This window comes from Vanellus vanellus, assembly GCF_965231255.1.
Source record: "Vanellus vanellus genome assembly, chromosome: Z".
Taxonomy (NCBI): domain Eukaryota; kingdom Metazoa; phylum Chordata; class Aves; order Charadriiformes; family Charadriidae; genus Vanellus; species Vanellus vanellus.
The window spans coordinates 3,385,825-3,400,259 of NC_138908.1; the positions used below are offsets into that span (position 1 = coordinate 3,385,825).

The 14,435-nt window shown below is 41.6% G+C and overlaps 1 protein-coding gene across 1 annotated transcript in view; it reads left to right on the forward strand.

Moving 5' to 3' along the window:
* Positions 1–11,849, forward strand: part of ARRDC3 (arrestin domain containing 3) — a 14,047-nt gene extending 2,198 nt beyond the window's left edge. Inside the window, exons 2-8 of the mRNA XM_082496975.1 lie at positions 2,004–2,085; positions 4,180–4,327; positions 5,601–5,703; positions 6,101–6,357; positions 6,777–6,939; positions 7,767–7,921; positions 9,404–11,849. Coding sequence (XP_082353101.1) covers positions 2,004–2,085; positions 4,180–4,327; positions 5,601–5,703; positions 6,101–6,357; positions 6,777–6,939; positions 7,767–7,921; positions 9,404–9,460 — 965 coding nt within the window. The 3' untranslated portion in view covers positions 9,461–11,849. The remainder of the gene's footprint in view (positions 1–2,003; positions 2,086–4,179; positions 4,328–5,600; positions 5,704–6,100; positions 6,358–6,776; positions 6,940–7,766; positions 7,922–9,403) is intronic.
* The last annotated feature ends 2,586 nt before the right edge of the window (positions 11,850–14,435 follow it).

The following is a 14,435-nucleotide window of genomic DNA, read 5'->3' on the forward strand; positions in this document are numbered from 1 at the left end:
GGTGTCAGGCTGCAGCTGTGGAGCGAAGGCAGCTCCTTTGATGGGAGCTGCTGACCTTCTGACTGATCTGGGAGAGAGCCATGGCCGAGTGCTCTCTGCAGTTAAGAGATTTGCAGGGAGAACTGCAGCGTCTTTCGCCTGCTTGATGGTTTGTCTACGTCAGGTTTGGCAACCACTTAGAGAAAAGATTAATTTGGGGGGGGGTGAAGGGAGCAGGTTTGCCCTGCCCCGGCAGCCGGCGTGCGCCGGCCGGCAGCCCCGCGGGGAGGGGGAGGCCGCGCTTCCCCTGAGGGAAGCCCCCCGCTCTGAAGGAGGTCGGCGGGACGCCCTGCCGCCGGTCACGTCCCCGTCGCCCCCCGGTTCCCCCTCCGCCACACTCCCCGGTAACGTCCCCCCCCCCCAGATGAGAAGGAAGGGTGGGGTGTGACACGATTCGGCGAGGGGCGGGCGGCGCTGCTGAGCGAATGCGGCGGGTGTAACGTATACCGTATGTATATGAGCGGCTGGCTGGGGATCCGCTCGCGCCGGTTTAGGCCGGTCGGTTCCTGCTCCAGCCCGGCCCCTGATTGACAGCTCAGCACTTGTTTACCACAGCGCGGCGGGACTGCTGAGCTGGCAGAAACGGGGCGGGGGGGGGAGCTCGGCTGTGAGGAGGAGATCATCGCCCTGAGGGGAGACGGAGCCGCCACCAAAAAAAAAAAAAAAAAAAGAAAAAGCCGCCACGATCCCCCATGCCTTTTATAAAAAAAAAAAAAAAAAAAAAAAAAATTAAATAAACCAACTCGACCCTCACACGCATCGTCTCGCCCTTTCGGCGCGTTTCCCTCACGTTCCCTTTCGTGGGGCTGAAGGTGCGTTTCTGTCGGTAGTTTGGTGCTGTGGGGGCTTTTTAATTTTTTGTGTGTTTTCTTTTTTTTTTTCTTTTTCCCTCTCCCCAAAAACCCGACATTTTTCGGCGTTCGCAGCGCGCTGTCGGCGTTTCTGTAGGACAATGGGAACTTAAAAACCCTCCTGCCCGGCTCCATTAACGCTTCACACCATTAAATATAAGCACTTGCCTTTCGCATTGTCTCACTACATCTCCCCTTTTTATTATTCCGACCCTTTTTATGTGCGACGCGCTCAGTTAGTTATTTATTTATTCCTCTCAACTTTCTATTTTGGCCGAGTCAGCGTTTTTCTGGTTTTATGGCAATTACGCCGGAATAAACCGCAAATTTGTTGCAGCCTTGAAAGGCTGTACGAGAAATCTTGAGCATAAACAAAGGTCAGCTTTCTCGGTGGAACCGGCAGATATCTGGGTCTTTGCTATCCAAGCGAGACCGGGTTAACCTGCCAAAACATTAAAAAAAAAAAAGAAAAAAAAAAGTTTAGCTCCAGACAGCATTACTCGGGCAGCTTGCCATTTTTTTTTTTTTCTTTGGTGCCCCTGAATCTGTCTGGTACTTTCCAGGTGGTGCCTCTACACCTTCACCCCCACCCCCCCACCCCCCACCCCCCCCCCTTCTTTTTTTGGTGGTTAATTTCTGGACACTGTTGCCAGGCAGGAGATAAAAGGAAGCCGAATTACTAAATTTAATCTTGACACAGCAGACTTCGTGCAGGTCACTTAATGCTGTCCGAGAGCCATCTCTATTTCATTTTAAGCAGGAATTGCAGTGGAAAGCATGATTTCCATTACAGATCTTGCAGGCAGGCCTTGAAATGGCAGCAGTTGCAAGTGTGTTAGTGTCCAGAGGCAGGATTATAAATTAAAGCAAATTAACCTCTGCTTCTCTGTAGGTGAAGCTAGCAACCTTGCCTACCCTTCTGTAGGTAAGATTTGCTGCTGCGTCCAGCCCATCATAAGAATGGACCAGAGACCCTTGTTTCTGGTGCACCACGCTCTCAAGTGCCGCAATAAGTGCGCAAATCCCTTTTATTCTGCAAGAGAAGCCTATGTCACGTATGAAATGTGTGCAGGTGGAATAGCATACTGTGTTTTTTCTTTCCCCCCCTCCTAGACGATGACAATTCAGAAGAAGGCCTTCACACCATCCATTCGGGAAGGCACGAATATGCATTCAGCTTCGAGCTTCCACAGACGTAAGTGCCAGCACGCTGTCCTGGGGCCCTGCTGCCCACCCGCCTGAGCAAAACTGCTGCTGTGGGTGGAGGGGGAAACCTTTTCAATGGTAGTAGGAATTGTGCTCCAACATGCAGTGGAGAACGTAATCTCTGTAAACTGAAGAGGTTGCTTTTTAGACTGATACTGCACTTTATTTTTTAATTTCCACAAAACAGGAGCTCGTTGCTGCTCAGTTGCTCGCTTTCTTTTGACCAAATCCTGCTGACTTACTAGGTCTTGTGACATTTTACCCCTTCCCAAAAGAAGGGAGAGGAATTTGAGCCGTCGCTGTAGTCCTGCAGAGTGGCTGAGATACCTTCTAATGCAACCAACAGTTTACTGGAGCCATGCAGACCAGCAGAACTAGAGATAAGATCACAGCTGAATCCTTAGGGCTAGGTCTGGAACAGATGTGGCAAGTTTTAACTATGTTTGAATAAAAGAGGAGGTTTTTGTTGTTTAAATAGGATTTATGTACCCAGGCTGGCTGTGGTGCAGAAAGCCTGGATGGAAATAAGCAGAAGGATGGGTGGACGAAGCAAGAAAAATTCCTGTAACTAATCGCTTTTGTCTCAGAAAGCAAAGGTGAAGCAAGAGTGAGAGCAGATGTGTTAAGATAAAGATTGTTCCCCCACCCCTCAGTTCTGAAATACGTTGACATTGTGAATGGAAGATTAGACATAGAGGAGTTACCAATATGGAAATTGGCTAAAAATAAAAGTTACCATAAAATTAAGTATACCAGGAACAGGGGGAATCTTGACATGGATGGATGGAGAAGGAAGCCTTTTGCTGTAGAAGGCAAGCACTAAGGTTGAAGAAATTTGGCAGCATGTTCTGTGAAATAGCTCAGTACCTAATATTGAAGCTAATAAACCATCTGTTTATTAGAGGTGCTGGTTTTAGCAGAACCTGCAGATGATAAACCCTTTTACGGGTCAGTTCCAAAGTGGATAGCACAAGACTTTACTGGAACAGTGGAGAAGATCTATATACATGGAGACTGGTAAAGAGAACTTGGTGTTCTCTAAAAATCTCAACTACAAAAAGAAATAAGACTAATACTTATCTTCCTTTGAGCTGGGGCATTTAAATATGAAAAAAAAGATTATATGTGAATACTGCCAGCTGTGGGCCTCCAACTAGACTTTGCACTGGTGATAGCAGCCCTCAAGGCTCTGCTGTTTAGCCATTCAAAACATAGTATAATAGGAAAAAATAACTTGCATAAAAAAAGGAAAAAAAAATAAGTTATGGAAAGCTACTGTTAATTGCAGTTACCTGGAATATAAAGATTTTATTGTCTTTCATTTTATGATGTTACAGGAAAAAAAATTGATGCTGAAAGGCTTGGTGAGCCTTTCCACATCATTTTTCCTCCGGCTCCCAAAAAGGACTTCTTTCATCTGTCAAAATTCAGAGCAGAACAGGCTTGATGGTTTTATGTATATATATGCTTATATATGTACATCCATATACAATATAAATGTTTTAAGCTGGTCTCATCAGGGTGGAGGAAAATTAGAAGGTACTCGAATAGCCTTTCTCTTCAGAACTCTAAATTGAAATATTTACTCTGCTTAAGGCAAAACAAACTAATAAAGTACTGAGTTACAGCTAAAATAAACCTGACAGTGAAGTACCAGCCAAGTAAACAATATACAGTGATTTACAAAGTAAAATATCCAAAACAATAATTGGTTGATACTAAGGCTAATTTTAAGTTGGTGGTCTTAATTTGTCTTTAAAAGGGCATGTTTTGCTTCAGATGTGAAAGTGGCCTCTTAAGTTTAAGGGATGTGTGTATTCTCCTGGCATTTTCTAGTACAATTCTTTAATTGATTCTTAAAATCTATGCAGAACTATAGTAGGATGAATTGGAGATGATTTTTTCTCCCATCTTTAATCTTGAATTTTTCTGAGGTATGGAAACTTTGCAAATAAGTTACGCTGCATTAAATACTACAGTGCATTAAAAAATGCAATTCTACGTACTAATCCCTGATCTGATCAATTGTATCATTACTAGACAGAAAGATGTTACTCAATTTTGACCTTTGTGTCCTGCACAGACCACTTGCTACCTCATTCGAAGGCAGACATGGCAGTGTGCGCTATTGGGTGAAAGCCGAATTGCATAGGCCTTGGTTTCTACCAGTAAAATTAAAGAAGGAATTTACAGTCTTTGAACACATAGATATCAACACTCCTTCATTACTGGTAAGAATTGACAGAATTACTCATTCCTTGTTTCTGGCATAAAATTATATAAAGTATAATAACTATAAAAAAATATATAAAGTATAATAACTGAAACAATATCCACATCTAATTTTACCTAATACTTATTTGCTAGTTTGGTTACAGCTGATTTTCCAAGTATTACATCAGTTCAGCAACTCTATAACTACTGGTATTTTGGAAGCTGTATTTTACTGTACTTGGAGTTGCTTCACTTTTAAGATATGTAAAATGGCTTTGTCAATTTAAATTGATAATACCAAATTGTAAAATATCACTAAGAAAGAAAATTTTGAGAACTGTTCCTCTTTGATTTTGAGTACAGAATAATCTGTGGAAGGAACAGTGGAACTTGGAAGAATATTATATTGAGAGACTGCTAACTTAAAAATGCAAAGTAAAAAATGTACTGGCGTGCATGATTGATAATTTCCATATGAATAGTTTTCTACCAATGGGGAGAAATTATCACAATTCTGTATAATATTTTTCTGAAATGTAACACTGAAATTATTTTATTGAAATGACAACTGATTTCAACGAGGATTTGATTTCAATCTGGCCTGAAATTACTTTTTTTTTTTTTTTTTCCCTCCTCTTCCTCAAATTCTAATCTGGGGGGGGGGGGGGGGGGGGGCAAGTCAAAGTCCATTGAAATCGGTTTCTTGTGTGTATGGATGAAAAATCAGACTTGCAAAGGGACATTGGCTTTGCACAAATTCCATTAAAATCAAAGGACTCCCATTTGACTTTAATGGCTTTTGGATCAAGTCCTAAACCCTGATACCGTGTGAAATAACACTCTGTTTAATATAGATGAAATAGGATAATTCTGAAACAGAGGAAATAGCAGAGCCAAGGTTACAGTACTTTAGCTCAGTTATTTTTTTTGAAATACGGTGTACTGGAAAGATTTTCACTGATAAATTAAAAGCTCTGCCAACAATATGTTGGGGTATGTAGGCTGTAAAGCCTTTTCTTAAGTTACATGGTATTTATGTATAAAAACTGTTTAAGTGTGACTGAAGTGTAGCAGAAAAAGCAAGTGTAAATGAGGAATGGAATTAGAATAAACCTTGTATCTGCACAGTGCCTTTTAAGTTGCTTGAGTGTTTTTCTAAATAAAACTAGCTATGTTTATCAAAAATATGTAGTAATAAATACGTTGTGAATATGTTTTGTGTTGATTAAAATAGGTGAAGAGATTCAAGGAACTCTAAATTAAATGGGCAATGTTGTTCTTTTCTTGCAGTCACCCCAAGCAGGCACAAAAGAAAAGACTCTCTGTTGTTGGTTTTGTACCTCAGGCCCAATATCCTTAAGTGCCAAAATTGAAAGGAAGGGCTACACCCCAGGTACGTAACAGAATTAATTATAGGAAATGTTTTTCCTTCCCTTTTAAAATGACAGTTTGTACTTACTGCTTTTGTATAAACGAAATATTTAAACTATTCTTGCCACCTCAGTCTGTATTCAGCAATCTTCTCGTTATTTTCTTAACTACAGCTAATTTTGTTAACTAAAGCTAGTTGTGTCTCTGGATTGTTGAAGGACGTCTGCTTCCATTAGACCTGTGCATTTTTCTTTTAGGTTAGCTCGTGATGATCCTATTCCAGTTAGCATCAGTAGATGTTTTTCAAGGTAGAGCATTACTAGCAGTGTCCAGTGCATTATAACAAATCACAGAATGTGGCAATCTGCATAAGCTGCCTTACAAATACAAAGAGAACATGAAATTCTGTTTTATTTCAGGTGAATCAATTCAGATCTTCGCTGAGATCGAGAACTGCTCTTCCCGTGTGGTGGTGCCAAAGGCAGCCATTTACCAAACGCAGGCATTTTATGCCAAAGGGAAAATGAAGGAAGTCAAACAGCTTGTTGCCAACCTGCGTGGGGAGTCCTTGTCATCTGGCAAAACGGAAACCTGGAATGGCAAACAGTTGAAAATTCCACCTGTTTCCCCTTCAATCCTCGACTGTAGTATAATCCGCGTGGAGTATTCACTGATGGTATGTTGGTCTGTTTTGCTTGATCCTGAGTAGTTCCCATCTCTCCTTGCAAATCGCTAACAAGGCGCTCTGTGCTAACTAGTTACAGAGGAAATACACATCCTAGTATCAGTGTCCTGACAAGAGTTCTGTACACAAATTCAGTTTGTCTTGCATGTTCTTGAAACAGTTGTGGTCTGCCAGCTAAGCAATGTTTTATGAGTAGGTGACATTTCCATGTGAAGCCTCATGTTAATCCTGAGCTGTTTTTGACTCGGGGAGCTTTTTGTCTGCATAGGGGCATTGGCCCTAAAACAGACAATAAGAAACTTAAGTTTCTTGTGGAAAAATCCATGGACAGAGAACTTAGTCTAGTAATTATGAAGTGCTTGTATAAACATATGTTTTAATCGTACACCTCTGTTGTTGTTGTTCTTTAGGTGTATGTTGATATTCCAGGCGCCATGGATTTATTCCTCAACTTACCACTGGTCATTGGTACCATTCCTCTACACCCATTTGGTAGCAGAACATCGAGCGTGAGCAGCCAGTGTAGCATGAATATGAACTGGCTTGGTCTGACACTGCCTGAAAGACCAGAAGGTAACTTGACAATATGAATCCCAGTCAGTTTGCTAGTCTGTTTTGATTTGTCCATTTTATTCGTTGCTGTGGTGCAAACGGACCCAAGTTTCATCCTTCATAATAAAGCCCACCGGAAATCCCTCGTGAATGTTTCCTTGCCACCTCCTTGTCCTCTGTGGAAGAACAGAGTTCCATCCCTTGCTGCCTTCTCTCAAGGACAAGCAGTGAAAACTAGCTGCTTGAAAGCCACTACAAGCGGAAGCACAGGATGCCATTGTACCTGTGCAGAATTAATTCTGCCTCCAGTATCCAAATTGCATCCTTGGTTACAAGGCATTGTAACCTGGATAAATAGCCATTTATGGTGTCCTTTACTGGCCTTAGTAGCTAAAGCTCTGTGAAAAGATAATGTAGTTCATGTCAAGGGGAAACCTCTTTTGCCATGGGAGGAAAAAATCTGTATCTCCATCCGTCTGTCTTCACATACCTAATAAACATACCTTTTTTTTATATACAAATCCCAGACTCAGTTGTGTGGAGTCTAGAGGGATGCAGTATGTTCTATCATTCCTGTCTGTACAGAAATGCAGTACTCTGAGTATGCTTTAAATTTTGAGGGGATAATTAAGCCACAATAAGTGGTCTGTCTGCCTTTGGATTTGAGCATAATCTTAAAACAAAATAGCCTACCTTCCTTTTCATGTTCAACAACTGTTAAAAAGTCACTGAAGTAATTTACCTACCTGCTGGTGCATTTTACAATGATAAAAGTTTAATATTTGTGTTATGTATTTTGACATGCATAAGAACTTGTTGTTCGAACTGCGTGTGCCTTTTCCCTGCAGCACCTCCTAGCTATGCAGAAGTGGTCACGGAGGAGCAAAGACAGTCCAGCCTTGCACCCATGGGTGCTTGTGATGACTTTGAGAGAGCGCTTCCAGGACCATTGTTTGCATACATCCAGGAGTTCCGTTTTCTGCCTCCACCCCTGTATTCAGAAGTAGGTAGCTTGGACAGTGTGATGATTAATTCACTGTGGGTTTTTTTTTTTCCTGAATTTTCTTGTGGAATAGATGACAGAAGTTGTTTTCTCCTTCCTGAAATCAGGAGAAATCATTAAAATGATGAACAGGGGATAATGGGACTTAGTTTTAGCAAAGTGCAGGTGAATTTCGTCAAGAGGTTTCAGTATTTCTCACAATTGTAATGCTTTGTAGAAATTTGACTGTTGTGTACCCTATTAGCAACTGCATTAAAACCTTGCAGTACGTGTATAATACATTGCGTTGGTTAACACCAACGTTTTGGGCCTATAGATCCACAACACGCTGATGTTTTTCAGCTCTACTTTAAAACTATTGTGCATTTTTGCTTGTGTCTGTAGAGCTTTCAGAAGTTCCAGGTAGAGAAGTTTCAAAGGTATTCTTTCTCACTTAAGTTTCTGTAAACACACAGGTCCTCAACATTGCTGGCTGCACTTTTAGTGCTGTGAAAGCCACTCAATGACTGTGACATAAGTTCAAAAGCTTTTGATGTTACTATTTTTTCAGGAAAAAGTAGTGTTGTAGGACTGTTGTGGTTTAGTAAAGTAAAATAAACTGTTTTGGCTAAATCTTGCCTGAATTCATCTACTGTTGATTTTTTTTTTTTTCTTGATTTCTCCTCCTAAAACAGATATGTTATTAGAGCCGCATGGTTTTTTGTTTTGTTTTTTTTTGTGCTGGAGACTTCTCAGAGAACTCTCCTACAGCTTAGCCCTAGAGTACAACTTTTAAGCCCTTTTAGTTTTAGGTGCTTAAGGATTTAGAAAGAAGCCTTTTGTGTCCTCAAAAAATGGTTGTATAAAATTTAACCGATCAAAACGTTGGCTAAACTGCATACTGTATGCCTTAACTGTTCTTACTATACAGTTTTTAAGACCAAAGTTAGGTTGTTCCTCTTCTTCCTGTTGTAGAAAGAAAGAAGAGTTCATCTGTTCCACACTTTACCTTCTAAGACAGTTTATGGGGTGTTTGAGGATTAATTACTTGTAAATTAAAAGTAGAATGACTCTTTACTGATAATGTGTTTTTTGAAGCAAAACATCTTCTGAAATCAATTAAATATTTCCAAGTTACATTTTTAGTGATAAGTCAAGTTGTCTTTTTAGTTTACAGTAAACAATTCAAAAGATTTCTGTGCTATTGAAGCAGAGTTTTTAAGGTTGTTTTTTTTTTTTTCAGTTCTTTGTGCTTATCCTTAAATTACCATCAAACTGTAGTTTCAAAATTTTCCATTATACTTGGTTACTAATTTTTCATTCGAAGTTTTATCTAATTGCCTAGAGGTTTTTCAGTTACTTGAATAACCTTTGTCTTGGGATTGCTGTTTATCACTATGATTGTTGTAAACTTGTCAGTTTTGGTGTGGTTTGGATTGGTTTATTTCTAGCAATCGACTCTAAAGGTTGTCTCTTTGTCTTTTTATTTCCTGTTTCGGTTAGATTGATCCAAACCCAGATCAGCCCACAGATGACAGACCATCTTGCCCCTCTCGTTGAAGGAACCCATAAAAAGCTGACTTGACTTGGGTTCTGAATCACACCTGCCGTGTTGAAGGTCGAGGAGTTGTAGTGGAGACACACTTTCAAGCGAAGTGGTTTTGCTCTTGTCTGTATGGTGAATAAATGAAAACAACCTGTGATCACGCTTTGAAGCCTATGGTAACATTGTAGGACTGCTCCACATGCTTGAAGACCTGAGCTTTTTTTCCCCTTTCCCCCCTTAAATACTGGCACATACTAGGAGCAGCCTTACTAACCTACAGTCATGTGTGTCAAAACACTCAAACCACATTGTAAGAGAGGGATGGCTTCCTCTTATGATTTGGAAATTTGCACATGCTCATTGCTTATGTTGTGCGGTTCAGTGTCACTACAGCTTTTTCTCATTTATGCTGGACTGTTGTTACCCCCCTCTTATTTGTTTGTGGTCCGCACAATAAGGAGCAAAAGAAAGCTTTGACAAAAAAAAAAAAAAAACAGCAGCAACAACAGACTTTGACAAATGCACTGACTTTCCTTTTTTTAATTTAATGTAGCCTGGACTTTACCTGCATATGCACATGCTCAGAATTGTCCTAGTAGGCTGATCATGTATCACCTCTTCAGCTTGGATCCTGTTGTGGATTTATTTACAAACATCAAATGCCTTCAAGCCAATCCTTCTTGCTGTATGTTTTGCAGCCTACTGTAGTAGATAAGCAACAGATGTGGGGATAAGGTGGGGGGTGGAGAGTTAATAGAAACTAATAGACTTCATCAAGATTGTATACTTTCTTGATTTCTTTTAAGAATTTGTTGCCTTTCTACTATTATTGCAAAGCAGCATTTTGTTACAGACTGCCTAAAAAATCACTTAATCTCAGGTGAACTCATCACTTGCCAAACTGTTGGAATGCTATTTGTTTCATTATGTTGCACTGTTGAGTTACTTCTTTTTTTTGTTTTGTGTTTGTGTTTTGTTTTTATTCTTTATTTGAGAGGGAGATCTGGAATAGGGACATACACAAAAGTTACGAAACCCACCCTCATTCTCATTTCACTTTTGACATTATAAAAAAAAAAAAAAAGTTTGCCCATGGTCTGATTCTATGTTCAAGTTGTGAAGCTTTAAAAAAAAAAAAAAAAGGCACAAACAAAAGCAGCACCAGCAGACACCAGCTCAGCCTCAAAAGCATTTTAAAAGGAAATAGTCATACACTGTCTAGGAGTCATAGACAGGTCAATATCTCAAGTAGTAGGGATGGGAAGGGAAAGTAAATTTATTTTTATATATAGTTACCTAATCCCCGAAAATTCTATATGTAATGAGTCTCTAGTAGAAAGTAGGAAAAGCTTGGACTATGCTAAGAGCTCAGTTTATGCACTTTGTATTATCTTCAGGGTTTATGATACTGTAAAATTAGTAAGACTAGAGGTATAATTAAACTGGGCAAGATCGGTGTTACCAGCCCTACTGGGATATCAGTCGGCTAGAGTTGCTTTGATGACTGCATCTTCTGTGGTACTCTCAAGAGCTTTAAAACAATCACGACAGTGAATTCTACCATGCATTTGTTCAGAACGCAAGAAATTACATGGAAAGAGCACTCTGCCCTTGAGTGTGCCCCGAGGAAGAAAAGAGTGGAATGGAGCCGCTGGATGCGCTAACACAAATACCAGCACTTAAATGCTACAGCTTTGCAACAAAAGTCAACTTCCCTTTTTCAGAAATGGGGTGACACGCAGACCATTGACAAAGGGACACGCTTCTGATGTTGACAACTTAAGCAAGCTTAGGTGTAACCTGTCGAGTATCTATCCTCGTGCAATAAAACAGCTCAGAAGGGAGCGGGAGAGGGGAGGCTGGTGTTTGTGCCATGGTGCTCCTTCTTAAAAAAACTCTGCCTTGTTTTTAAGGCTTCATAAATGCGACAAAATAGGCTTTTCCATAAGTGGCCTTCATGAGAACATGAATGATAATTCATGTTTCAGAAATGACAACAGGGTGATAAAATGAGTCGCGTTTTAAGTGATTCAGTTAAAAGGCTTGGGCTTTCAGCAAGAATATTGGATGAGAAGGAAATGGGGTGATGTCTTACCTTATTAGGCCAATTTTGTGGATGTCCCTTCCCTCTACTCTCTCCAACCAGACAATTTGAAAAGCTGATGGGATCGTTGGCATAAAAGGGCATTTGGTGGTTTTACTTTTTTTTCCTTTTTTATTACTTTCAACAGACTAGGGAACAATTGCTGATATACATAGCATTAAAGTACTTATCACAATATAATGGAAAACTGCATATGAAGCAGGATTGACCAATATTGTAGTAATTGATGTGGGATCACAGCGTTTGTGATTAGAGTGAAAAATTCTACAAACTTACCAAATAAAGACTTTCAGTTTCAATTGCGTTGTAAGTTGTTCAGAGGCATTACTCTTCCACAAGTATTGGTCAATTCTCAGCGTTAAAAAACATGAGGTTCACAGTTGTAGCCCAGTATTTGATATAGAATTCTGACCTGAATTAGGAAAAAGTAAGTAAAATCCAAACATTAGAGAAACAAAGTGCAATATTAAATGTTTGCTTTATAGATTATATTCTATGGCTGTTTGTACTTTTTCTTTTTTTTTGTTTTTAGTTTCGGTGCTGAATATGTCCTTGTAGACTCTGTTTCAAGAAAACAATATGTGGAAAACAATTTAATTTTTCCTATTGCTCTTCCTTGTGGAAAATAAACTTCTTTTTTTTTTTCTAAAAAAAAAAGAAAAGGCTTTTAAATGTTTTCAGTGTAGGTCATAACTCTTTATACACGACCTAAATATTTCATTCAGGATATGTCTATGTATAAAATAATAACTGCAAGGATCATGTAATGTAAAGATTTCCTATAGGAAAACATACGCTACCTGTCTCAAATTATATAGGGAAAAGCTGTTTCCAGACATTTACCACCAAGTACCACCAAACTCCAGTTTCGGCACCTCTCGGCCCCTTTTCTTTCCGCAGGTGACCTCTTGGGGCCAGGTGCCCAACAGGAACCCATGGTTTCCTGCCTCGGAAAGTGCTGGTGCCTGTCAGGATGCGCGTGCCTTTCCAGCATGCTCCACTCGCGTCCCACCCCAGTGGTGGTGACCCTACTTCCAGATGTCCACTCCTTTCCATGGCAGGCAGCTGCAGGGCAGGGAAGGGGGCGGTGCGTGTTTTGGTGGGGTTGGGAGGAAATTGGGGAAGGGGAATGACTTCAAAGGTCTGGTTTGCAGCTAGGACTTGGAAAACAGGGTTTGGGGCCATGGGGTGGAGAAGGGGCCCTTTACTGTTGCCTTGGAAGGTCCCAGTGTGACCGAGGTGCGTTGGAAGATGCCCACCTGCGGTCTGCCCCGCGTGGTGGAGCTCTGCGAGGTGTTGGTAAAGTTCCCCGGCGTGCCGGCAGCGAGGCCCTGCCCGCGGCATCTCGTTTCCGCATACCGCGCACAGCTGAACCTCTGACAGAACGGGATTGCCGTCATCCTTCGGTGTCAACATGTCGTTTGACCTCAAGGGGAGGTTCAGCAGGCCAGCTGCCAGGCGCTCGGGCGGACAGTGTGCCCCATTCCTCTCCCCTGGCGGTTGGGGGTCCTGGGGACCACCACGTTCCCATAGGGCTGTGCCCTCAGATGCCAACGTGGACATCCCACACGATCTCCGTACGTAATGCAGGACCTCCCTCTCTGAAACATCATTTCGGCTTAATTCTGAGTTCGTAACTGCAAACAAGCTGACTTTCCAGTGGTTTTTTTTTCATCCTATTAATAACACAGTCTTCTGCCCGAGGTCCGGTTCAAACCAACAAGAAAAGTAAAGGATTACCTTTCATTTTGTTCATCTGCTTGGAACTCCTTCATAGCTGGTGACAATTACAATTTTTTCTGATGCTGGCACAGTCCTTCATAGTAACCAAGTCTCCAATGCGATGGGGGAGTGTTACAATTTAAAGTGGCATCAGCGTCATTTAAGGCACATGCGCTTCTAAGCAGTTTTGTGCAAAGTTTTATTGAAATCTCACATTTTTCAGACCATCGCCTCTACTTAACAATTTAAGCTTAGCTTTACCGTCAACATTATTACAAAGCTGGGAATTATCAAAGTTTTATTCTTTGACATCTGGTTTTCTTTTTTTAAGGGCAAACGTTTCTTTTTTTTCTGCATATTTAAATACCTGTGCACAGGTAGAGATCTGCTGCAGCGGGATGTAAAACCCACGGCTCTTCCGCACCAGCTGTCCCTAAAAACGCACAGAAGGGCGGCAAGTTACAACGCTTGACCGCTGGAGCTCCTGAGAGATGCGAGGCGATGTCACAAAACTGATCAGCACATTTTCTGGCAATTATCTAGCCAAAACCGGTGTCTAGCACTTTTTAACCCTTTCCTATTTTTAAGCCTTTTTGTGTTTTACAGAAACAAACCCCAAACTCACCATAAACCCCAGCCACCACCATGGCTTTCCACTGCATGGCCACGGGCACGAAGTCGGGCTGCAGGAGAGAAGGAGGGTCTGCAGAAGCAGGGTGTGAAGCCGGGCATGCACCCAACAGCGGCTTTCCACATGGAAACCTCTTCGCCCCGATGAATGCTGCTGATTTGAGCCAACTCCTGTGACTTGAGGTACACAGCTACGGGCAATGCTACAGAGAGTCCAGCACCCAACGTGGATTTTCAGGAGGCTAGTGCTGCAGGAGGACAACCACTCCTAGGGACGTGGAGTCCAGAGTTATAGAATCATAGGATGGTTAGAGTTGGAAGGGTCCTTCAAGACCATCTTGTTCCAACCCCCTGCCCTGGGCAGGGACACCTCCCCCCAGCCCAGGTTGCCCAAGGCCACGTCCAACCTGGCCTTGAACACCTCCAGGGATGGGGCAGCCACAGCTTCTCGGGGCAACCTGCACCAGGGGCTCACCGCCCTCACAGCAAAGAATTTCTTCCTGATATCTAATCTAAATCTCCCTTCTCCCAGT